The sequence below is a fragment of the Periplaneta americana genome, chromosome 12 (assembly GCF_040183065.1).
Source record: "Periplaneta americana isolate PAMFEO1 chromosome 12, P.americana_PAMFEO1_priV1, whole genome shotgun sequence".
NCBI lineage: Eukaryota > Metazoa > Arthropoda > Insecta > Blattodea > Blattidae > Periplaneta > Periplaneta americana.
The window spans coordinates 19821369-19849068 of NC_091128.1; the positions used below are offsets into that span (position 1 = coordinate 19821369).

At 37.5% G+C, this 27700-nt stretch overlaps 1 protein-coding gene across 8 annotated transcripts in view; it reads left to right on the forward strand.

Moving 5' to 3' along the window:
• LOC138710214 (beta-1,4-glucuronyltransferase 1-like) overlaps window positions 1–27700 on the forward strand; it is a 622862-nt gene that overhangs the window by 550527 nt on the left and 44635 nt on the right. For 4 of the 8 annotated variants that reach the window (XM_069840870.1, XM_069840871.1, XM_069840872.1 and 1 more), the window contains one exon: window positions 26896–27368. The exons of 2 other annotated variants lie outside the window; for them this stretch is intronic. In XM_069840870.1, coding sequence (XP_069696971.1) covers window positions 26896–27327 — 432 coding nt within the window. In that variant the 3' untranslated portion in view covers window positions 27328–27368. Of the gene's footprint in view, window positions 1–26895; window positions 27369–27700 lie in introns of those variants that run through there. 2 more of the 8 variants (XM_069840873.1, XM_069840874.1) reach the window with 1 other exon arrangement.

Genomic DNA, 27700 nt, shown 5'->3' on the forward strand with positions numbered 1-27700 from the left:
GTAATGTGAAAATGTACCTGGATAGCCAAGACCGCAAAGTACCAGCATTCACTAAGAATCTACCTGGAAGACGTTGGGCAAAATGCTTTTCAGAACGTCACAAGAATGAATTATCACAGGTTTTGCAGTCTCCAAATGTGACCGATCTGATGCAACTACTAAACAGAACTTGTTTTCGAAATTGAAATACCATTGGCGGCAGATACTTGACGAGTGAAAAGGGACACCAGATGGAAGAAGCATGCCAACAGATTCCAAAAATGTATTTCCTCCATTGTTAAATAAGCTCTGGAATAAAGTTACTGTATTCCGATATAGCAAGCAAATTTGCAGTTGGATTCAGGAAAGTTGCAATCTTTCCTCTTTGTGCAGTTGAAGTTCTAAGAAGTGTGCCATCATATTCTGATCCTAACGTCAGAAACCTAGAAGGAAGTGCTGTTTCAGACACATTCATAAAATATATAGAAATGACGACGAATCAAGCAATAGAACAAGGAACATCATAAAGAGAAAGAGGAGAAAGAAGAAAATTGATGTTGAGTCAGGTAAAAGTATTTCAGCAGCAGATGTTGAAAATTTTGCATTACCATCTACCTCCAAAATTGCAATTTGCTCAAGCAGAAACAAAGGTTATTGCAAGAGGAAGGCAGTAGAGAGTTCTACCGTGAAAGATGAAGATGGATATTCCTTGGCATCAGATCTTCATTGAACTTGTCAGACATTGAAGAGACACCCGAAGATACTTCAAATCATCCTTAAAAGATATTAAATGATCTATCAGTAAGCCAAAGTAGCGAAGTACGAAAAGGAAGCTTTTCCATGTGCCTGAACTTGAAGGTCTATGGAGTTAAACAAAAAATTAACCAACTGATTATGTATCTGTTGAGAATGTTTGATTTTGATTAAGAATGGTTGTCTTAATTTTTTTTCTTGGTTTTATATTGATTTCATTATTAGATATAATTTAAAATTAAGAAATAAATAATTTTTCTCACTGTCTTCTGCAAAATCTGTATTTTATATTAAAAATTATTGACTGCTGTATGAGACAGTTGCAAAACATCCTCCCAACTGTAGTCCATGAGCGATTTATATTAGGATATATTCAATGGACTATAGTTGTGACTTCATAACACAACTATATTCCACAGTTTATGAAAAGATGTTCCATATACCAACTACATTTCGAATAACAAAAGTGTTTGATATTAATTGCTGACCTTTCTGAAGTTGATATCAACAAAATAAATTCTTCTAATAGTTTTATTTTATAAATTACATTAAGAAATCTAAAAAGTGGTGAGATATTGGACCGTAGTTACGGTAATTAATTCCATGTTGAATCTTTCGTACACTACTTTTAACACTTCAATATAAATAATTGATTGAATGGCGATCTTACTCGTGTTAATTATGTAAGGCGCACATGCTTACATAATTAACACGAGTAAGATCGCCATTTATTCAATTAATTAATTCCATTTTACAATATAAGTATATTGATATTAAAATATGCTACAAAAATGATAAATTTGCTTTCGAAGGGAACAAGAGTAAGGTGGTCCGCGGAACTGTTCTGACTTAAAAAAGTGGTCCCCAGTTCAAAAATGTTTGAGAAACGATGGCCTACGAGAATGATCGGAACTAGGAAATGTAATTTAAATTAAATTTATTTCATAAGCAATAACCAAGCGATATGACTGAAACAAAGCAATGACGAAAAATATAAAATGACCCAAGTGACGGAAGTGCTGTACCAAAATATTCGTAATACGAAAATGGCCTATTATCGAAAATGCTGTACCAAAAATTTCGTGGGACTGAAATGTCTTATTTACCTAAATGGTCTAGTACCAATAATGAAAAGTGACCAAAAAGATGGACCGAAACAGCCTAAAACACCTTCCACAGCAACAAGGGGAAGCTATGCATTTAACACTATTTTATATGCAACTCAAGATTTCAGGTATAACTCCCTGTAAAGTTGATTTGAATAATTTTCGAGGGAAAAATTGTTCCGGAGCCGGGTATCGGTGTCGGTTAGAGTTCCCGAGTAGCTCAGTGGTAGAGCGTTGGTACGTTAAACCAAAGGTCCCGGGTTCGATACCCGGCTCCGGAACAATTTTTCCCTCGACAATTATTCAAATCAACTTTACAGGGAGTTATACCTGAAATCTTGATTTGCATAATACACGTCACTGTTCGTTAACAGAAAACCACAATTTAAGTCACACGGAGTTAGTGTGCACTCGAAGTTGGTTGCTTGACGGTTGTCAGCCCACTTTGAGGTCTGTGGATATAGAGGGAAAAATTGGATCGGTGTCGGTTAGAGTTCCCGAGTAGCTCAGTGGTAGAGCGTTGGTACGTTAAACCAAAGGTCCCGGGTTCGATACCCGGCTCCGGAACAATTTTTCCCTCGAAAATTATTCACTATTTTATATGTATATAATTATTGTATGATGAGAATATATAAATATTTATCAATATTAACATACAGAGAATGTTTGTGTGTTTCTATGAAGTAATCTCAGAAGCTACTTAACCGATTTCTGTAATTATTATTTCACCATTTTTGAAAGTGTGGTCCCTAGGTGGATGCTGTATGCTATTACGGTAACCCCTGCGTGAATCGAGGACAGGTAAGATTAAAATTGATTCTTACGCATAGAAAACTTAATATCTTGCCGCAATATTATATTGATTATTTAATCTTTATTTGGTCCACATAAAGTACTATAATTTTACACACTTCAGTTTCTTTTTGTCTACAGCACAATAGTATTTTTAAGACTTTTGTCGTAAAGATGATTATTTTCCCATGAACAGAATTACAGTACATAGGCCTACGGAGTAAAAAATCAGTATTTTATCGTTGAGATCGCTGGAGCTGAGTTATTTTACAAAGTGTCACGAAATAGTGTTCCTGCGCTCATAATTTACCCATATTCGTTTCCTGTGTTTCTTAAAATAATATTTATGTACCACATTAATTTTCATCTCAGAAAATTAACGAACAACGAGAGTGCATTGATTTAGTATGCAATAATAGTACGTTAGCTTAGCATTCCATTAATTTATAATCAAAATATTAACTATCCTGATTTGAAATGTGTTAAAATGAATAAAATGAATGAACTATGCAATAAGTGCAATGCAAAAATGGGGTAACGAGCCAAACGGATTATGTTGCGCTGTGTAAAAGTTGTTTCTCTGAGATTGAAAAGCTCCCAAAACCAATTGAAACGTTACTTATAGTAATATATCCGTTTTCAACATACTTTTTAAACAATATAAAACAGTAGAACACCTTATTCCAAGTGGCATCATCTGGTGCTCTACGCCATCATTTAAAGTTCAAGCATGGGCTTGTCATTTAATTTGAAATCTTCTTCCAGCTGAGGTACGAGCTTTCAGTTCTTACAAGTATATTTCTTTTCAGACGCTGACCTTATTGTCTATTAGGTCTAATATAACATCAATCTTAAAAGTAGAATTGACTGAATAACTTAGTATTGCATGATAATAACAGTTAAAATTCATAGTTTTGAATACAATTTTCAAAGTGATTAAGGAGCAAACGTCTTACAACATACAAAAAGCTATTATTCACTAAGTAATTAACTGTATTTAGATATGTCAATATTTATCTCTAACAAGTGAAGCGCAAGGCACGGGTATGGCTAGCAAATAAATAAATAAATGTACAAATGAATAAATAAATAAGTAAATATATGTACAAATAAATAAATAAATAAATAAATAAATAAATAAATAAATAAATAAATAAATAAATAAATAAATGAGTATGTAATTGAATAAGTAAATACAAATAAATTATATGGCGCACCTTTCTATCACAATTTACTTTGTTTCTTACGTAGTTGTGGTTCTTTACTTTACTTCACTGTGTCAGGATAATTAATGTGTTCTTTAACGGTATCCTCTTCCTCATTTTCTTTCTCTTTTTCTCAACTTTCCTACCTTTTCACAGTCCTTTTCCTTCGTTTTTTCATTGTCCTTATATTCTGTGTTATTCTCACATTGCTATAATATTTTGCTTTATTTTTTAGTCTCTCTTCTCATTACCTTTTCATCTTTCTTCTTTACATTTATCTCTCTCGTTTATCTTACAATTATCCTTTCTCGATAATCTTGTCCTGTTCCACTTTCCTCTTTGCTTCTTCTCGTTACTGTATATCAGTATCCCATGTTTTATTTCTCATATACTTCTATCGACTTCTTTCTCCCATGCTTTCTCTCATGCTGATTAGTTTATTTTTCTTTCATTTCATTCTGTTGTTTTCTATTCTATTCAACTTCGTTATTTGGTATTCTTTTTATTCCTCATCGATGTCATTTTCCTCCCTTTTTCTAATTATTATCCTCTATTTTTTGTGCTTTGCCATCGTTATCTTCATCATTTGTTATTTTCAGTTGGGATCTTTCACCGATGATGAGAAACAGAGTTAGGGATATGTCCCCATGGGTGTCGAACCAGGATCAGCTGCAGCCACTGCTCTACAGCGGGTTTGATGTTTACTTAATTAGTGTTGCTAAATCCCAATGTAAGTGCAGGGGATTGCGTTCTCGAAGTCTTCTCCCCCGAGCAAGTGGGAGTGAGTGCACAAAATATGCTATAGGCGTCATGGAGTGGGGGAGAGCATATAAAGTTTTCTAGTTATCTGAAAACCGCACAGAGGGCAGGGAAGTCGAGCGTTCCCTTCTAATTTCACACCGCGTCAGTCACAGTACAGTATGCGCCTGGGTTGCTATATGGTAAGCAACCCGCACAACCCGGGTTCGGTGTCCTGAACGAGGGGCTACTCTCCAGAAATTAGGTAGCCACACGCATCCATTCTAGGTTTAATAAAAAGTTCCTGTCTTATTTCTCTTGCCCATTCATTGCGGTTATAATTTTTTCGTTTCCTTCTCTTTCTAATTCACGTTGTGGTTAAGGCTTTGAACAACGTGTCTGTGCAATATCGGACAAACGAGCAATTTCAAGTCTCGAGAGGTTGTAAAACTCGTAACAACTTTTAGGGAAGTTCATCGCATTACAAAGCAGGAATATGAGTTAGGCCTACATGTTATTTATAGAAGAGACGCGAAGTCAACCAAACTCAATGTATGTATGTTTTCCATTCCTTACGTTCGGATTAAAATTATGGAAAACTTCCAGCGATCATAAGCGCCAATTTTTGGTGGGATAGATAACATAAGCACAGACAAATTACATATGCGCCAATCACTGTATAATAAAAGCGCCAACACCAGAAATTTAACTTACCAAAATGCCCATGACTTGGTTTCGTCTGATTTCAAGTTACAAGAATAGGCTATATTTCATCTGTAACAGACAGAGAGAAGCACGCTTCAAAGAAAAGTGGCATAAAGGATACAGCTGCAAAGACGCATGCGAACGATAGGAGAAAGTAAGGTTTAATATGTGTAATGATGAATGAGTTTAGTGAAGCAGGTGGAGCTATTGATGGATATGAATCAAGTGAGGGGTTAATAGAGAAAAGAAGAAGGGAAGAAAAGAAGAGAAATCCAGAGTTGGAAATAATAGAAGAATCATCTAAGGTGAAAATGGAGAGTGTAAGGAAAGGGGTCTTTGCGAGTGCAATCCCGAGTGTAAGTTGCGAAAGGGAGTGCGACGAAGAGAAGTCGAGAATATAACAGAAAAGGAGAGCGGAGATGATCCAAGTCCAGCTACCGAGGGAGATATTGATAGGGTGCTAAAGATGTGCGAAAAACTAGAGGAAACTTGTAAAAACGTTCAGAGAGATATAAGATATTTAAAGAAACAAGTAAGTGCAAACAAAGACGTGTGAAGTTAATAAGTGAACTAGAGAAGAAATCTGACTTAGTCTGAGGCATTAGATGCGATCAAAAAACGTGAGAATTAGATCAATTAGTGTAGGCCTAACTGAAGTGGAACTGAGAATAAGATAGAAGAATGAGTAGTGAAATGTTAATGAGAATATGAATAGAACAGAACAGTAAGAAGAAAAGCAATAAAGGTATTGAGGCTAATAGTAGTTAGAATATAATATTTAGAGTTTCAGGAATTGAGAGAGGAACAATATGGGAAGTGGAGGAGGTAGAAAGTCAGTGCAAGTAGTGAGAGTGAACCATAAAAGTTATGCAATGAAGTGATAAAGTGATAAATGAATTGAACAAGTAGTAGGAAGGAAGTATTACAAATATTAGAACATTGGAACAATAAATAAGACATAATATAATACGGTAATGTAGATGAGAAAGTAGAAAAATTTGTAAATAATAGTCAGAAATAGGAAGGTTTCAAAATAAACAGAAAATTAGGGATAATAGTAATGAAAGACGACAATGATAGGTTATGAAGACATTCTGACTGGTTATTATTGTCTACCACAGAGGACCAGTTTAGAGATGACCACTGTCTGTACCAGCATGGCAAAATTCCATGTCTTAGGGAGATGATTTGGAGACAGTAACGTTCAGGAAATGAACTGGTCAGCCCAGAAACTCGAGCCTTCGAGTGAATTAGAACTTAGACTTCGTTTCAGATCCCAAAATTCCACATCATTAAATGCTCTGGTTACAGCTCTGCAAGAAGAATGAACTGCCATTCCTCCCCAGACGTTCAGACACCTGCTCGAAGGTCTTCCTGCTAGAATTACAGCTGTCATGAAGGGAATAAGTGGACCCACTCCTTATTAAAGTCTGTAGGAAACCCTGAGTATGATTTTGGTATTTTTGACACTTCTGATCTTGTAGTGTATATTTAGAACATAAGAGCCGCTTGGAATAACAATGACGTATGCGCCAAACTCCTCTTTCTCGTAAAATGCGTTTGAAGTTTAATGAATCGGTTAGTTGCTTACCTCTGAGTGGCGTATGCTAATAAAATAAACCTACTACTACTACTACTACTACTACTACTACTACTACTACTACTACTACTACTACTACTACTACTACTACTACTACTACTACTGCTGCTGCTGCTGCTGCTGTTGCTGCTGATGATGATGATAATAGAGTTTAAGTTAAACATTTCTCTTTACATACCACATAATAAACTCTGCCAGGTATATTAGCGAAGTCTTCAATAATAATCAAGGACGCTGTCGTCTTCTATGTATGTATGTATGTATGTATGTATGTATGTATGTATGTATGTATGTATGTATGTATGTATGTATGTATGTATGTATGTATGTATGTATGTATGTATATTCACACTGCAAATGGGTATATACACGGTGCAGTGGTAACTAATACACTCAATAATGACAATAATAAATACAACTAATAAAAACATTAATAATAATTTAATAATGATGATGATAATAATAATAATAATAAATAAGTTAATTAATAATAATAATAATAATAATAATAATAATAATAATAATAATAATAATAATAATAACAAGGAGCATCCTAAATTAAATGAAGCATGGTCACTTAAAATAACATTTAAAGTAAATCTAATTCGTATCTTAACCCTAAGTTCGAACTAAGACCCACGAGTTGACAGGTTCATACCTGCACAAGTACCTTTCGGCACTACATTTATTTCGCTGTCAACTCACTCACTGCACTGATGCTACCTGATTTCAGTAACACTTCTAACCATTTCACTGTTCAAATATTTTGCACAGCCACTTCACTGACACCAACACACTTCACGTACACAATAGACTTCACTGACACTACACACTTCACTGACACAACACATTTCCTCACTGATAGAACACTTCAAATAACAAGATATCAATTACACACTTTAAGTAGTGTGTATAATATACTACCGTCTATTAGTAAAGTCCTTAAGCCTATTTTTAAATACATTTTTGGTTATTGGTAAAGCCTTTAGTAAGTCTGTAGGTAAAGCATTCCAGTGCTGATAGTACGATTGAGAAAAGAAAACTTTCCAGTGTCCGTCCTCTGTCTTCTTTCCCACGTCTATTAGCTGTTCATCTTGTTGTCCACTAATTATAACACTGATGATATGTGGGGTAGAATTTTTAAGTTCCTGAATATCTTCACGTTTTTGTTGTGATAATGTACCAGGTTTATTGTAGTTGTTTGGAAGAAAAACTTTTGATAGATGAAATTGAATGGGCTCATAAACATTGCCTCTCTCTTTTGTAATTTTATCCAGTAAGGTAAGTCATGTCCATACTGTATGCAGACTTAATGCCAAATCCCATTTTGAATTCTTCTGAGAAAACAGAAAACTCTTCCTTCAGAAAATTTAGATTCCTTTATTAGTTGCTTTGTTATGTGAGACTGAAGTATAGCCTGTCTACGACCCTGAAATAAACACTTCACACCAAAAATTGGATGAAAAATGTAATGGTTGATAAAAAAAATGTATGATATAAATGGAAATGGAAATTTAATTACTGGTATGATTTTGTAAAATATACGAAAATTTTGTAATAGTTACTGTTTCATTATTTTAAACCTCATGCGTATGAAAGATGAGCAAATTTAAATGCTTCATTCTGTGATAGAACAGCGGATCTAAAGGGACACGCTGGCACATACACTATTGCTATTCTCATAATTCTACCTCGTTCCAAAGAATACAGTAAGGACCACATGAATAATATTTTCACCCATTTACAAGACGTATGAACCAGTCATTCTTCCCGTGATGATAGAGGACAATGTAAGTAATAGGCTATATTGCGAGAAAAGAAAAGAAATTCATACAGTTGGCGCATATGTCATTCCTATTCTAAACGTCTCAATTAGATCGTGCTCGTGAAGTTTTCTGAAAATATGAATCCACGAGTGGTATCTACTAAGACTGTTTAGTGAACAGAATAGACAATAGACAGTATTAATAAAATAGAAATAACATATTTTATTCAATTTAAATTAGAGTAGAGTATCATAAATCGCACCGCTTCTTAAATGGCACCACTGCTAGTTTAAAACAATTTACTAGTGGTATTGTTACAATCTACCATATGAACTTCCACCATGTCACTTGATTTCTTCCACTTCTTTGTGTCTGCAGCGTGGTAATAGTGTATCTAATATAATCGCTCAGGTGGATGTATATTTAGCTGACATTTTGTAACTAAATAACGGATTTATATGCAAAGCAATCCATAATCTTAAGATGTTACTGGTTTAAGGAAATATTAAAGAACATTTAACGTTGTACGATTTTCGAACATGTGGTGATTATATGCTAGAATGAAGGAAATAATAACTTATGACGTAGTTTTCAATTCGCACCACTTTGTAGGTGCCTAATTCGCACCGGTGCGATGTGAGCAACTGTAGCAATAATTCTAACAGTACAAAAAAGTCCCCAAAAATTTTAGCAGAACGAGGAATGCATCAGGTGGGTGCAATATCAAGTGGTGAGAAGGGCGTTAATACAACATGTGTGTGTTGTACAAGCGCACCAGGCATTTTGTGTTTCCTATGATAATTTTTAAACGTCAAAGAGCTCTTCCTACATTACCAGCTAGCGCTCCTCCAGGATCGTTAGATGTTTGCTCTGAGTCAGGTTACATCAATAGTGAACTATTTGTAGAATAGTCAAACACTTTATTTGCCCCTAAAACCTGCCATAGAAAAAAATGCTGCTTCTATGTATATCCACCTATACAATCCATTCCAAAAATTCAGAAGCTATTAGATTATCTCGGGAAAATGGTGTGCTCTTGCTTCAACTTCCTCGTCATAATACTCATAGGCCCAGCCTTTAGATGTTTCTATATTCAAACCATTTCAGACAGCGTATAGCAGGAAGCAATTCTTCGGTGGCTTCGAGATAATCGTGGAGAAAAGATGACTTACAGTCTGAACTACCTGGTAAAGCATATGGCAAATGTGTAACAAAAAAAGCCGGTCGAGGTGGGTTCCTCCAAGTGGCGACCGGGGGGTGCAATGGTGGCTCTCGTGCTCTTCTTTTCGGTCATTTTTCGTCCTATCACCAACCACTCCTCTTCGTTCTCTCTTCTTTTTCATCACTATTTCTCTCCGCCGGCCGCCATTGCATTCGGAACGCCCACCACATCATCACAGCCATTTTCACCTCTCCATCCCCGCTGTTTTGTTCTTGCCACGTCCGCCACCATGACGGGATTTGTTAACAATGCCTGATGAGGCTTCATTCTTCTTCCCCTTCTAATTCTTATATCTATTGTTAGGTTACGTTTCTTAGGTTTGTAACTCCCGTCTCACCAGCGGGGATCTTTCCTATCTCCGTGGTCCTGTCCCACGGTTTCGAGGGTTACTTCCGACTTGTGTGGCCCGACAGGGCGCCCAGCAACGAGGCAATAGTGGACCCTTCATACTGCCCGTATATGCAAGTCTAGGTGCGGAGCCCGGACCAGTAGTCATGTATACTCGCGTAGAGTCCCAATGGGGGCCTGGAGCTACTTAAACGGCCCGGTGGCCGACTCTGCTCGACGAGGCGGATATATCGCTCCGACGTGTTACCGCTGACGTATGGGTGTCGCAGTGTAATCAACCACAAGTCCCCTGAAGCTGCGTGCGATCTCGGATTGCTCCGGCTTTGGGAGCGTAGATCGGAGTTAGCCGAAGTAGTCTAGCGGTTGTGTTCAGTGTAGAGTGGGGAGCCACGAGCGGTTATTCCCGTGGTAGGGGTATAAAACTGCGACACGCCTCTGGTGTAAGACTTGCCATTAGGTGTGTAATGACCAGTTTGAAGGGTAAAACTTGCGTGAAGTGGGTTGCTTGGAATCGGGCTGTGGGGGGGGGGTCCCCACGGCCGGCACAGACCGAGAAGAATTCTTAGGTGTCTTTTTCTTCCGCCCCCCCGGTGGCAGGCTGACGCCGACGGTTCCGCAGGGGGGGGCAGTTCAAAATAGCCTCTTCGCGCTCCTCTTCCCCTCCAGAAAAACAGCAACAAAAGAAAATAATAAAAGACAGCACAAAGTTAATAAGACGAACACTGCAATGGAATTGGACCCTGAGAAGGTAATAATTAAAGTGCCGCCTCCAAAGTGTATTAGTATCACGTTGGATGGGACGGAAAAAACAATGAAAAACATTAGTCCATTTTGCGTGAGACGCGCGCTCGACGGACTCGTAGGCAAGGTCAGAAATGCAACTCGACTCCGGAATGGCAGTCTCCTTGTTGAGACTGCATCTGCAAAACAGAGTGAAACACTGTTGAGAGCGAAGTTGCTGGGATCATACCCAATCAGAGTAGAGCGACACTCCTCGCTGAACACCACGCGAGGAGTTGTGCATACGGATTCTCTAGATGGTATATCCGATGAAGAGATCCAATTAGAGCTGGCGGAACAGTCCGTGTCTAAGGATTACCGTTTACTGCGTAAGCGAGACGGACGGACTGAACCCCTGAGCACAGTCTTTCTGACCTTTGAAACGTCTCTCTTGCCAGAATATATCTTTGTTGGGTACGAACATGTCCCTGTGCGTGCGTATGTGCCGAATCCAATGCGGTGCTTTAGGTGCCAACGGTTCGGACATACGCAAAAACGTTGCACAAACAACATCATATGTGTAAAGTGCGGCGGTGCTGAACATGGGAAATCTCCATGTGCCGGCGCCGAGCACTGTGTGAATTGATCTGGGGACCACGCTTCTAATTCCAAAAATTGGCCGAAGTATTTGGTAGAGAAGAATATCCAAGAGCTCCGAGTCCGAGAAAATATTACTTTTTTCGAGGCGCGTAAGGGTATTCTAGACCAACAAAAAAAGGCGACAGAAAAATCTTATTCCTCAGTATTGCAGAAGGCAACAGAGAGAATTGATGCATCCACGCAGACGCCACCTCTCGCAAATATGCCTGGGAAGCGAATTGAGACCGCGACCCAGACATACGTTGACTCTGCAACACAGACTGCTGAGTCAGACGACTCGTGTGGGCTGGATATCTGGCTTTACGTACCTAGAAAGATCGCTGCCGTGACAGCAGAGAAATATTCTAGGCCTGGTAGAACACCGGAATGTCGCGCTCCTAATTCGGGTGGCGGATCGAAATCACGCTCTCGATCACGTCCTCGATCAAGATCACTATCAGTAGTAAGACGATCTGCAAGTGAGTCGCCACAGTCAAAGATTAAGCAGTCGCAGACAAAGGCATCAATCCATAGAAAAGAAAAAAGAGAAGATCGCCTGTGAAGCCACCATCATGATTTAGCTCCTCGCGATGACAGATATTGTACAGTGGAATGTGAACGGTGCATTCAGCAGATATACAGAACTACAACAATTGATCTATCATGAGAACCCTGCTAGTTTATGTCTTCAGGAGACACACCTCCGACCCGAACATTCCCTGAATATTTCAGGATACAATATTTACCAGTACGATCATCTTGCCGGTATTCGGGCCAATGGAGGTTGTGCCATCCTACTCCGTCAAAGTATCTTTTCCTCCATCATCAATATTAACACTCCTCATCAATGTATAGCAGCTAGAAATCTTTATCTAGCGTCCAGTTCTCTATAGTTTGTGTCTATATGCCCCCTGATATACCCTACACAGTTAATGACGTGGAACACATTCTATCGCAGGTACCTGCTCCATATTTGTTAGTCGGAGATTTTAATGCATCTCACCACACTTGGGGCTCTAATTCTGATGATAACAGAGGAAATAAAATAGCAGAGGTATGTACCCGCCTTAATCTGATTACCCTAAATTCCGGGGAAGCAACACATCTATCCTCGGCTTACGGTACTTTCTCCATGATAGACATCTCAATTTGGAGCCCAGTTTTGTCCACACATTTCGAATGGTCAGTTATTCATGACCTTCATGGTAGTGACCACTACCCCATTCGACTGCGTATGCCCGCTTTGCGTCCTGCGGAAACTCGCTCTTCAAACTGGGTTATTAAAAAGGCGGACTGGGTCGGATTTTCGGAATCCATATCATTCGATGATATTGGATATGAAAGTGTGGACTCCATCGTAGAGCACTTTTGAAATGTGGTTATTAAGTCTGCGAAATTATCTATACCCCGGTCGTCCTGCAGGCCAAAACGCTTCCCTGTCCCTTGGTGGACGGACGCCTGTAGAGATGCAATCCGAGACCGCAAACGTGCTTTACGCCAATTTGAGCGCCATCCGACCCAAGAAAACTTTGTCCAGTTTAAACGTCTTCGAGCCATAGCTCGTCGCACTGTGTGCGATGCTAAGAAGACGTCCTGGACAAATTACGTCAATTCATTGAAAAAGAACGTCCCAGCTAACATCGTGTGGGACAAAGTCCGTCGGATAATGGGGAAACGTAGTTCTGTAATTCCGGGTCTTCTGAACAACGGCGTAACGACCACCAGTCACATAGAAATTGCAGAGATATTCGCTCACTCATTTGCACAGATAAGCATATCAAACAATTATAACCCGGAATTTTTAAAAATTAAGGATACTGCGGAGAAACTAACTCTGAACTTTACATCTAATAACACTGAACAATACAATGCACCGTTCACATCCGAGGAGGTGGAGGCGGCATTAGACGCATCCCTTGACACCTCCCCTGGCCCTGATGACATCCATAACCGTATGCTTCGCCATCTTCCGCCAGCTGGAAAATCCTTTCTTCTGGCAATGTACAACAAGATCTGGACTGAGAGTGTATTTCCATCTGCTTGGCGTTCCGCCATTGTAATCCCATTCCAGAAACCAGGAAAGGATCCTTCTTTACCTGGCAGTTATAGGCCAATTTGTCTTACCAGCTGCGTATGCTAGGTTATGGAAAAGATGATAAGTAAACGCCTGATGTGGGTACTCGAATCGGAAAACCGATTATCTAATATCCAATGTGGGTTTCGTAAGCACAGATCAGCCGCAGACCATCTTGTTCGGCTAGAGACCGCCATTAGAGATGCTATCCTCAAGAAGGAACATATTGTGGCGGTCTTCTTTGGTCTAGAAAAGGCTTACGATACCACATGGCGGTATGGCATTCTACAATCTCTGCATGATTGGGGACTTCGTGGCAGTCTACCAACATTTATTGCGAAGTTCATGGCAGAGCGGTATTTCCGAGTTCGAGTAGGCACCACACTTTCTAACGAACATCTCCAAGAAAAAAGCGTTCCGCAGGGGTCTGTATTAAGTGTTCTTCTTTTCTGCATTGCGATCAATGGAATTGCCCACTGTGTGGGTGGCCGAGTATCTTCTCTCTTGTACGTTGATGACTTCAGTCTATTTTACAGCTCCCGATATCTTCCATCCATCGGTCGACAGTTGCAACTGGTCATCAACTTACTATCAGAGTGGGATGTTCGCAATGGCTTTAAATTCTCCACTCAGAAGACGCAGTGTGTCCACTTTTACAACCAACGTGGACTACATCCACATCTTGAACTGCGTCTTAATGGAGTGGAGTTGCAATATACAGACACTGCGACATTTTTGGGCCTTATCTTTGATTATAAATTAACGTGGGAGGCGTATATACATGATTTGAGAAGGCGTTGCGAGAAGTCCTTAAACATTTTACGCCTTTTGTCAGGGATTCGCTGGGGTGCAGACCGTATAGTGCTTTTACGTCTTTACCGAGCTCTTATACGATCAAAGCTGGATTATGGCTGTTTTATTTATGGCTCAGCAAATAAATCTAAATTACATCTTTTAGATACTATCCATCACCATGGGATACGACTCGCTACAGGGGCCTTCCGAACTAGTCGGATAGTGAGACTTTATAGTGAAGCAGGAGAACCATCACTGTATCGGCGACGTAATGTGTTATTGTGCTCATATGCTGTTAAGCTCCGCTCGCAGCCTGAGCACAATTCTTACTACTCTTTCCATCATTCGTCTCTTTACGGCCGATACAGTGAAATTCCACGGAGACTTCGTCCAGCAGGTGTGCGGTTTCGTGAACTGCTCTCTGAGCTGGATATACATCTACCATCAGTTCGCACACTGGAGTATACCACCACTCCACCGTGGATTATGCGACGTCCCATGTTTGATGTAAGTCTGAGCAGCTGTTTTAAGAATTTTACACCAGCTTTTGTTTATAGACTTCGTTTTAGTGAACTTTTATCCCGATATCCAAATTATTCATTGGTTTTTACTGACGGATCCCGGATAAATGATTGTGTTGGTTGTTCCTTCGTTACAAATGGAGAGATATTTAAATGCAGACTAAGCCAATATACTAGTGCTTTTACTGCTGAACTCTATGCTTTTTACAGAGTTTTATTGTTTTTAACTAGGCAACCTCGGGACAGATTCCTTATCTGTTCCGACTCTTTAAGTGCCATCCAGTCCTTGCAGTCTTTTAATTGTGATGATCCGCTTGTCTTAAGAACTCAGGAGCTGTTCCACACTCTCCTTAGCTCTGATTATGGGATTGGAGTAGTGTGGATTCCTGGTCATGTTGGGATCCCAGGAAATGAGGCCGCGGATGCTGCAGCCAGGTCTGGCGCACTGAATGGCTCTCTGGTATATTGGCGCGAGAAGTGGCAGGACATTCGAAACTACTTGAAATATAAAATTTGGTGGCAATGGGAAGGAAAATGGTCTGCACAAGTGGGTAACAGATTACGAAATATAAAGAATACTGTTCGAGTTTGGGATTCGTCTACAAGAGCGTCACGACACGGGGAGGTTTTACTCACCCGGTTGAGGATTGGCCATTGTCATCTGACACACGGCCATCTCCTACGTGGCGAACCTCAGCCGGAGTGTGATATGTGCCATGTTCCACTTACGGTGGAACACTTTTTATTGTGTTGCAGGAAATATGACCATGCACGGAGGCAATATGGAATTCGGCCGACATTACGTGACGCTCTTGGAAATGATTTTAATTGTACAAATGCAGTTCTGGGATTTTTATCAAATACCGGTTTGGATAAGGTGATTTAGTTTTTTATGGATCCGTTTTTACTTATCCTCCGGACCCTTTATATCCGGAGGTTACATTTGTTGTTTTATATTTGATTTTACATTGTTGACATTTCGGACTTTATACATCCGAATATTTTATACAATTTTATGGTTTTAAAATATGATTCACAAGTTATCTATGGTGGCCTTAGTTTTATTGTTTTATTTGTTCCTTTTTAATACCACCTAGTGTGGTAGAATTGCTCACTTTTATGATTCTGTAGAAATCACCTTATGTCTACTGCATTTGTGTGCCTCGTTTTATCGTGACAACGCTTTTTAGTACTTTTAGCAATGATTATTATATTATTTATGTCTTTGTTATATTAAGAATTTTAGATAAGGGCGCAAATACCCATAGTAGCTGACGCGCCCTTCTTAAACCCTACTACTACTACAACAAAAAAAGCGCATTCAGGCAGTTTAAATATTACGTAATTTATGCTCTTTTTTTTCAATTTCATTTCAAACAGCGTTACTCTCTTTCATTAATTTCAATAAACTTGTAATTTGCATTTATTACATTATTCATATTAAATACTGATCAATATGTTCAATACTAAAAGCTTTCTTTCATCCTGTTCCCTGCAGATAAAGAGGTGCGGTTTAAGAAACCGCAGGTGCTATTTAGGAAACTGGTTGCCTAAGTGGCACCACTGACAATTGTTTCGAAAATGTCATTCAAATTAAAAAATATTGAATCAAATTCAAGGATTCTTTTTTACATGAAATGTTCTCGAAATGTATCTCTGTAAAGGAATGTAGAAAGTAAAAACTGTATTGTTGAATAAAAATTATAAATGCTAAAGTGGAGCGATTTAGGCAACCTTAAACTACTTGCATATCGAATTTCGTTCGTTTTAACGGGCTACTTCGTACTTCCTGTCATATAGTGTTAAGACCTGAACAAAATATGAAGCATTAATTTTATTCAAAATTCATTAGGCCTATTAGTTGCCATCTAATATTAAGAATCGCAACTACATTTGAATAAGTGAACAGCAAAATGATCTAAACACAATTAAAGTTGTCATTTAACCTATATTAATTATAGTGAAAGTTATTATACGGGACTCACCTCACAGAACCCGAGAAGAATGTAAAATGAATGCATCCACTGTTACTCACACCAAAGCTACTTTAAACCACGCTTCTATTCGCCAGCTTCTGAACTGATAACGTCTACAGTGCAACTTCATAAAAACATTGACGAATCATTGTAGCCTACATGTATTAGCCTCTGAGGTAGCAGAATTGTCAGACGTTTAGCCTATCAACACCTTTTATCTGTTCCACTACATCCATTCCAGCTTTTCCTATGATGCTCTCCTCCGGCCATGGTCGGTGAGGTGGTCCCCCACTGTAGGATCTTAATACATACTTTTGCCTTCTAATTGAAAGTACATTTAATGTAATTGGCATTCTTTAAAGGTAAAAGTATTTGATGATGATGATGATGATGATGATGATGATGACTGGTTGTTTCGTAATTTGTTTATAATAAGGTTACGATGTTTCTCCTTAATTTGTACATTGGGTTTGAGTAAAGATGAACTGTCTCTACCTTCTAAACACTCCCCGTACTAACCAGGATCAATTGCGAGTCAGGCGCGACGATTATGCAGACAATTGCGAATCAGATGTGACATTTTATTTCTACAATATAACAGTGATAGATGAGCGCGATTGGTTAAAACTGAATGAATTCATAAGATTGGTCACTGATTTCATGAACGCAATAGTCAATGATATCAATGTTAACCCAATAAGATGGACTTCTGTTTTTGCATTGCAGGCAAGCCAATGATTCATTCGCATGAAAGAAATTTGTCACTGACAAAAATGTGCTAATTCTGTGAGAATGCTATGTTCTTCACTATGGATAGTGACTATATGGGTCAGTTTTATGACGCCTGGAAACTTTTGGGACTCTGACACTATTCGCAACAAAAGGAAGAAACAATTCTGCATGTTATAATTTCTGTAATTTCTCCACAACATAGGAGGAAGGGGACATAAAGTACAGAGTGTCTGACTCAAGCCTTTCATAAAATTGTTTTTTTATCATGCACAACACAGCTAGGGGTGGATACATAATAATTTACGTTGTTGAAATTATCTTACTGGCAGTGTTTGTATTATAGTTTCAGTAACTACTGAAAACAGCTGCGTATAATAATAAATAATACTTGTACAGTAAACATAGACTAATTTATATACTATTGATTCATACGATGTGTTTGAGTAAAGAAACAGTCATTATAATACGAGGATCTGTCGAGGTGGCCAATGGCTCATTCGTAATGAGTTGGTATGAACATTTCGACTGTCTGAGAAGGTTCGATTCCCGGTTCTTCCTTTCGTACTTTTAATTTCTAACTCCGATCCGAGTTGATTCTAAAAGATTCTACTTAATACTTCTTATAAAGCGGAAACACGTAATAGATTTAAAAATTAAAATTAATCAGAGAGTTACACAGCAGTAACTATAAAATATCGAATCCTTACTGTAGTAATCATTCACGGTTCGAATCTCTGATACTCGTGGTAGCAAAAGTGAAAGGTAGCTATAGAAGAATTAAATATAAAATGTTACAGCAAGCAGAATACGTCGACAAGGTCCAAGTCCATGCGGAGTGCCTTCAATCTCGTATGTCTTATAAACAAATATTCTCATGGGGGTAGATAAAAAAGTTATTTTTTTTCTTCCATCATGTTAATAATGTCAAAACAGTGCTTATACAAATTATGGTCACTCGAGCGCAAAGACGAGGGCCCCCTAGAAAGTAAGTTTCTCTGGGCCCGTTTACAGAAGAAAACACAATTTAATGGAAAGATTTATTAGAAGAGATATAGCAATTGTTGACCTATTTTGCATCATATTCTTCACCGAAATTGAGACATTTTCCAAAAAGAGAGGTGCAGGCGGCTGTCACACACTAGTTCCGATCCCAAACGGGAGACTTCTATGATACAGGACAGTTGATCCCACTATATGACAAACGTCTCATTTCCGGTGCAGAATATGTTGGAAAATAGTTCAACAATATCTATCTGTTCTAATAAATCTTTCTATGAAATTGTTTTCTTCCTGTAAATCGCTCCAAGGAAACTTATTTTCTGGGGATGTTTTCGTAATTGCGCTTGATTGGCCAAAATTTGTATAAACACTTGCTTTGAGATTATTAACATGGTGGAAGAAAAAAAATAACTTTTTGATCTGCTCCCATGAGAATATTTGCTTGTTAAACCATGTAGTGTGTCACACACTGAATTCAATGTTGTTTTGGTCTACTCAGATTGTAACGTTTTCATGACAGTGTCACTAGGAGTGATATTTTTAAAATTTATTGAAATAAAATATAAATAAATTGTGTTAAATCTTAGCACTGTGTGTTCTTTAAAGATAAGTTTCTATTATTTCCGCTGCTTGTTCCGAATGAAACAAAACAAATTAATTAATTTGAGGGGTGGAGGTAACTTTCGTATTGCAATGCCAATTGAAGATCAACGGGAAATTCGCAAAATAACGCATAACATGACATTCAGCGTTATAGATATTTTTTATCACTATTAATCATACATCATGCACGAAATTTGGCCATTTTGACCCGTTTCTGTTTCAGCTCTCTTTTCTATGGACGTCCTGGTCTTCGTTGTCCTCGTGGGTGATACAGTAAAATTACTTTTGGTATCCTGTTTGGTGACATTCTGCATACATGTTGGAACCATCTTTATATGAAGATAGTATGTCTTCATGTGGCTTCATACAGGGTTCTTCTAAAAATCTTCTTTTCTCCAACGATCGAGCAAAGTACATCCGACAGTTTCTCTCATATGTCACGTTTCTGAAACTCGTATTCGGCTGATGTCTCTTCGCTTATGGACCCAAATTTCACTTCCGTACATCAGAGTTGGAAGAGCAAAATTATTACAAGGTGTAAGGGGTATAAGTGCCGTCCTTTTCACAATCTTTGGTGACGGTCTACAGGATCAAAACATGTTTATACAATATAGGGTCAAAACTTTATAATTTCTCAGAAAAAATATTTCATTCCTTATTTTATTTGCGTTATACTGCTTATATAAGCGGTCATCAGAACACTGCACCCTCGGGATAGCGTCACTTACCCGCGGACAAGACACTGCCGTAGCGTGCATTTGTGGCTGCTGGTGGGTATGCTGTCTCCCTATCCCTAGTGCACGACGGAGCATATTTCCTTACCCTCCATGCACTCTACCCATTTCAGCGAGTGTTGACGACCACTGGCTTACATCGTTAGTAAAAATACGAAAACATTTATATCAGTAGGTATATCTAGCAAAGAGTTAGTATTAGTTTAAATAAACATTATGTGTTCTACTACGTTTTCGTGAAATTAAATAAAAATGCATGCATAAATTTGTTAATATTCTGGCGTGAGAGACGTGGCAATATGTTCAGCAGGATTCATGCAACTGACCACTCTGCACAGATTACAGCTCAGCTGAGTTCAAGCTCCCAATCCATAGGTCTCCTGCCGAGTGGATAGCAGTTCAGTACAGGTATTCGATAAACAACTGAAGGTAAGCGTTCACTACATCGTATCGCACTCAACGGACGAAGCACGGATCGGAAAAAGACAATTTTCTCTGTAATTATTATGTAATCGCGTTCACTACATAGTATCGTACGCACCGGCTCTCGGCAAATCCGTCCACGTTCCTCGGATGAGCAACTTTTCCAATGCGTGCGATCAAGGCTTTCTTTAATAAATAAATTTTAATTGGTCAACTGTTACTATTATGGTGTGTTATGTTCAGTGTCGCGCCAAAATAGCAGACGGAAAACTTATTTTGCTTGTAGAAAATTGCAAAGAATTATATAATTTGACACGTTTCCATTATAATAATCAAGTCGTTTCTTTCATATATACTGTATATTATGTAACCAATATTGCTTTCGTTTCTTCCTCTTCAATTAAGACGCATGAAGCAATTACAAATTCTTATACGCTAACACTCATAAATAATAACCCTAACCGCAAACTCCTCTCTTTTCAGCAATGTCAATATTGTACGACGTCATGTTTTAAACAGCTGATAGGGAATCCGATGAGGCGATGAGGTGGATCCGTTACAGTGAACGCACTGCACTTAAAATATCCGTTGTGCGATTCGTGCGAGGAGTGTGATACGTTGTAGTTAACACTTACCTTTACAATGCCATTCACAGTGCAGGAATATCATACGTTATTAATTTATGGAGAAAGTCGTCGTAATTCAAGTGCGCCAAGAAAGATGTACCGATAATGTTTTCCGCAAAAAAGGTTACCTAATCAGAGAACTGTTGTAGCAGTTTGTCAATGATTATTAGAAAGTAGGCGTCTCTTACCCTGTTTCGAAAGTCACACAACCCGAAATTTCTTTTAAAATGATACTGTTTTACGGAAGCGGGAAAGATGAAAGTTTTGCTTTAGAAAAAAATTTGTGCGATTTTGTGCAGTAAACTATTATTGTTTATTTTTTGGACGTAAAATAAAAAATGGAGCAATATTTTTAAATAAAATGGAAATTTACCATAATGTTCTGTTAATGAGATTGAAAGGTTATATTTGCTGCTCGTTTTATGTAAACAACAGTTGGCCAAGTCCACCCCTGCATTAGAACAGAGCATCAGTTTTGTACCGATATGTCTGTACCTGCTTGAGCTGTATTGTGTACTTGTAAACCCCCTCCACCCCATCCAGCAACGTTGCCAAACGTCTAATATTGTAAACTTTAATAATTGATTAAATATTACAATTAGAAAAAAATTGTGAGGACATTTTTTCTTCCTTATGACACGAATAATCATCAGTTAAAATAATTGCACTTGTGCCTCTTACACCCTGTATAATTTTAGTCTGGTAGGCAATGTTTCTGTACTATGAGGTTTTAAAGCACAGTGCGTCTAGAGATAGAGTGGACTGCGGCGGCCTTGGACTGGACGAGAGTTGCCGCACCTACTGTAGTGAAATAGTCCTGAGATTTGTAAACATTTTACAAGATTTTTTATTTATATCATCCTCTCTTTCATAAGAAATATTGCGTTCTAGGTATAGGAAATTGTTTAGACCTATTTGTTTATAATCAAATACGATTACTATTTTGCTTAGTATTTCATCGGCACCTCTGAATACCATTACTTTAGTTTTGCTAGATGAGATTTCCATATCATATTCTTGTGTGATTGTATGCAATGTGAATAAACCGTTTTGTAAATTGTCTTCGGAATTGGCGATAACGATTTGATCATCGGGAAATAATATTGTGTTTAGTTTTTCTATTTTAGTGAAATGAAAAACATAAGCGAATTCTCCGTAACAGCTGAAAAGGCCAATCAGCATAATTTATTTTATAATGGAGATGCTCAGAAAATTAAAGGTTCCTGAAAAGACTCTTCAGACAATTGCATCAACCATTTTAAAATCTTCATTGAACATCATCAATCACCATCTCTATTCATCTTTATAATATTCAATGTATACTATTTACTTTCAATAAATTTTTATCGTTTTGATAGCTACCACATCTTGTCTCAGAATATTATTTTTTTTTAATTTCATTATGTATTTTTTAACATTAATTTACATTTTCTTTTTTGTTCATTTGAATTGATTAGTATGCCGATATTTTAAATCCAAGATTTGGACGGCTATCATTTCGATCATATATGCATGTGTAGGATTTCGTATTCTATTCTATATTGTGTATTGCATATCTCGAAAGAAGGAAAAACTTTGTAACCTAATATTATACTGGGTGTTCATTTCAAAATGTGTCATGACGTCACTGTTGTGAGTCAGCGATTTGAAGCGAGTTTCAGCTTTTATGTCCGAGAAGTTGCCTATTAATTAAGGCGTTCAATCTGAACTTGAGAACGTGTACGGTATAACTTGAACGTCGTAGCGACAGATGGCGGTCTGTAAAGTCTGTGTGCTACCATAACCTCTTTCGAACTGTGTTTTGGGCGGGCAAGTCGTACGCAGGGTATTTGTTATCATCCGTTGCATACCGCAACATTCTACAACCCAAATAAAATGCTCCGTGTCCATGTTGACCGTCGAAGTTAATGTCAACAAATACGTAAGTAATCGTCTTAACCCTCTCGCCATATCCCGACAGTAAGAAAAAAACTCACCTCAGTACATGTTTCCAAACAGTTCACATTCCTGTCACTACCGGCGTTACCGCACTTATCGGTACGTGGGCCACGGACTCTGCGTACTTCAGAATGAACGCCGTACTTGCTAGGCAACTTCTCTCGCATCTAGGTAATACGCCTCTGCGGAAGTGTAGGAAGATTGAATTCTCTAGGCTCACTGGCTAGCCACATGACAATATACAGCGAGCCATGACACACTTTGAACTGAACACGCGATAGTCATACATCAGTGGTCAACAGGATATGAGTTCGTGACGTTGGAGCACGTTTACCCTTGCTGAACACGTGAAGTGGAGCAGTTGAGTTACACTGTTACAGTCTCGAAGCGACAAACAATTATTGCAATTCCGTGGCTGCATGTACAGTATACATTATTGAGCAAATAAAATATTTTTGTTAGGTTCGTCTATCTTATCATTCACAAATAAAGTCTGAACATTAGACATGTTTTGTTCTCATGTTTCACTTTGAGAAACGTTTTTCGACTATGGAATAGCCATCTTCAGGTCTAAATAGGCTATAATTTATAAATTAATTTTAAACACATAATAGCATAGAAATTGACACAGGTTGACAGGGTGAACTCGCAAGTAATTTTGCACTTTTAATATTTTAAAGTTAGTGTATAATTATAATTTTAACATATTTTAGTTTCTTAAATGTTTTAATGTAAATCTATATAATTATGTCTTCAAAAATTATGTACATATACATTAAAATAATCCTTGGAAACATATGCCAGATTATAATTAATAATTGTGTTCATAAATGATAACGATAATATATAGACCTGAAGATGACTATTTCATAGTCGAAAAGATTTATCAAATTGAAACATGACAACAAAACATGCCTAATGTTTAGGTTATATTTGTGAATTATAAATTACAGACGGAACTAACAAAAATATATTACTCGTTCAACTTAGTAATTTATAGGAAAATAGGACACATCAAAAGTGTAGATAATTCTTAAGTAGAATTACTGAGAAATAAAAGAAAAGTTATTGTCTGTGTCCTGAAATATTATATAAACATTATAGCCATCGATCGCTAGAATCAAAGAAGTCTCATTCTTGACCCCACTGTCCGTTTTGAGAAGGATGATCAACACACCAATGACATTAACGATGAAAGAAGTCTATTTACAATCCATGTATTCTTCACTTCAGTGAGAGATACAAAATGAATATTAATATATGGGAAGTGAAAGGACTTCTTTTTGGCGCTAGGGGAACTTCACTTAAGTTAACCAAAACCATTCTCCTTTCCCTTAAATGTTTTAATGAGGACATTAACAAAATTTGTCTAATGGTATTGAGAGATTACATTATCTATTTTACATAATCACTTGTATAACACTACGTAATTTTTTTACTTCATTTCATTACTCTTCATTGTACTTTCATCTCATGTTTCTCCGAAATCAAATTGTACTTTATTTTTTTAATTTACCATTGTTCTGTATTCTCTCCGCAAATCATATTGTATTTTATTTTTAAGTTAACCTCTGCTTTGTATTCTGGATCCTAGTGGTCAGCCATAGATGTCGGCCAGATGTCCCAAATTATGGAATTAGTAGTCATTATGGCACAAGAGCGTACTAGTGAAAGACCATCAACCCCTACTATCTTTATATGTGTAGGAAAATCTGTTCTGGAATATGTAGGAATAGCAGAGTGCCTCATAAATAGTGCTTGTGATAGATGTAATGCCGTATAACATAGTTATTGCACTAATAATTTTTTTATTTTTATTTTGATTAAAATTAGCCTGAATTAAATGACAATTTTAGTCAGTTCTCAGTTTTTCAGAAACATAAAATTTCACACTAAGGCTTATAGTGGGTTAGTAGGAGTATGTTGAAGTTAACACTTTTAATATGTTGGCGTGTTTTCAAGCAGTAATGGGAAACATGTCAAGTCAATTCACTTGCTCGTGCGGCATCGATACAGTTCGGCAAAATTCGTACATTTTCCATGCCAACAACTAACTTCGGTTTCCGTGGCGCGTAACCTACCGCTTGATCATTCCACGATCCTTGCTGTTGGCTAGTTGTCCGAAGTAAATCAAGTAATGGAGTGGACAAAAAATAATACATTAGAATTGCTTAATGCACTAATGGAAAGGCCATGTTTGTGGGATATCATTGTGAAAGAATACAGAGACAAAACAAGAAGGCTGACTGTTTTAGAGAATTAGTATTGCTATTTAACTGTTCTCGAGGAAACATAGAAAACAAATCTCATCCCTGCGTTCGCAGTACAGCCGCTAACTGCAAAAAATAAAGAAAGTAGGAAGTCCGGAAGCAGCGTGGCCGACGTGTACACGTCGAAATGTTTCGATTTCGAGGCGATGAGCTTCATGAGGGGAGGAAATAACCCGAACTAAACAAGGACCAACGTTCCTTCACAAATGGTAAGTTTAATTATATTAAGTAGTACAAAATATAGATATATTTTGTAGTTAATTACAGACATTTGATGGCATCTGAGTCACTTTGAACGAGTGTATATTACAGGTAAATATACTGTTCCAGCATTATTAGGCTAATAAATTGTATTGTCTCTCTCAGGATTCAATCGTGGCCGTTTACGATTTCACATTTTCAATTAGATAAATAATTAATAGGTATCTTAACTAATAACTTTTTACAAGCTACCTATTAAGCTACATATCATTAAGAGCGCTAAAACTCATTATCTGTTGCTACTACGAGTAAGAAAAGCAATAGAATACAACAAAAACAAATAAGTTGAGTTTAGGCTTAAATGGTTAATTTCAGTGTAGAATAAGTACAATTTTTAAAAATAAATTACAATAAATAAAAGGAAACAAAATGGTATGGACATTCTTTCAATATTAAAGATATTCAAAGCTCCGTAGTGTACAGATTTCAGTGACAGAAAAGAAGATAAATTTTAGGAAAGTTTTTTCTCTGTTACTTGTAATTTGCAGTCAAGTACCCCACTTAACTGGTAATTATTTACTGCAACGATAGCGTACTTGCCTTATGTTTATGAAAATAATTGAACATGTGGTGAACGACATAATAAATAATAGAGTATGTGAACATTGCAAACTTTCAGTCAAAGTAAATAGGAGTAGTTTGTTTTAATTGCAAATATTATACACCGCCAAAAAGCAAGTCGACAAAGTGTGATTGCAAGGTTTCAAAGCGGAACATTTTATCCATTCTAGTTTAACCAAACTTCCGGAGAGTGATGGATAGTCTAAAACATAACTGGGCGGAAATGTCGCAGGAAGAAGTATAGAAAAGTGGATACGAACGGTATTGCTAAGGTAAAGAATGGTGACTTAACTCCTATAGTTCTACCAAGGTACCATTCCCTGTTCAATTTTGAAGAATTCTGCGAACTCCTCCCGCACTTCCTTTGCAGAAAGAGTGTTTTTCCTTGGAAGCCTCCTTAACGGACAGGACTCTCCACTTCTTATGCGTTTCTTTAAGGTCCAAGAACAATGATACCAATGTCCGTGTCTTCGAAATCAAATGACCCTGGTGGAGATGCACTGTTCCGTCTGAGGAAGTTATGCAGAATTGTACTCGCCATTACCACAGAACAATGCTAAAACTGTGTTTATAATTGAAACACAAACTTCCACTCTTGAATGGTGCTTGTAGAACCACATGTTTTCCATCCATTGCATCAATACAGTGACGGAATTTCCATTTCTCAGAAAATATCTGTTCCTTTTCTGCTCAATATTGTTCACAAAATGTTACCTAAAACCAAAAAATGTAAATATAGTGCCTATATATTATTCATTTGTATTAAATGTAGTGTTTGTTATTAAGTTATATTTCTTTTCCTCACACAGGAAGATAACTCGCAGTCCACACAATCTATGGAAAGAGACGGTGATTGTATTAATGATGATGATAATCATCATGACCATGATGAGACGAGTGAGGTGAGGCTTCAAGGCTATGAGGCTGATGCAAGCACCTCATCCTCCACCACTGCATCTACCCCTAAATGCATCACGAAGAGAAGGAAATTTGATGATGAATTTATCTCTGCTGCTATCGAGACAATGAAACAGATAGCAGCATCAAAGGAGAAACGCCTTCTGCAGGGTGAAAATAGGGATGGGTGCGATATTTTTGGAGACCTTTTAGCAGTAGAGCTACGTCAGATTCAACATCCAGTGATCCGCGTAAATTTAAAATTACATATACAAAACTTATATATGACTCGAAGTTCGCTCAACTTGTCCCTGGTTAACAATGTAATAAGTGATGAGAGTTAAGAATAGTATGATTAATTGTTAAGTAATAGGCTATACTTGAATAAAATTGTTATAAAATATTTTATTAAAGTTATTTCTGTAAACTTACTTGCATGTGTTCTTCCAGCAAAGATGATAATATATAATTGCTTCACATACTTCAGGAATTTCCGCATCCACATTCCCCTGTTCTTGTAACAAGCTATAGAGGCAATTACAAAAACTAAATCCTCTTTATCTGAGTCCATTCTCCAAGATTTGAAAATAAAATATTAACTACATTAAAATCGTATACACTGTTATGGTGGACTAGGCAAAGAAAGTCAAGTCTAACATGCTTAACAGTGTGGACAAAGTGTTAAATTAAATTAGCATTAACGAGTTCAATCAACAT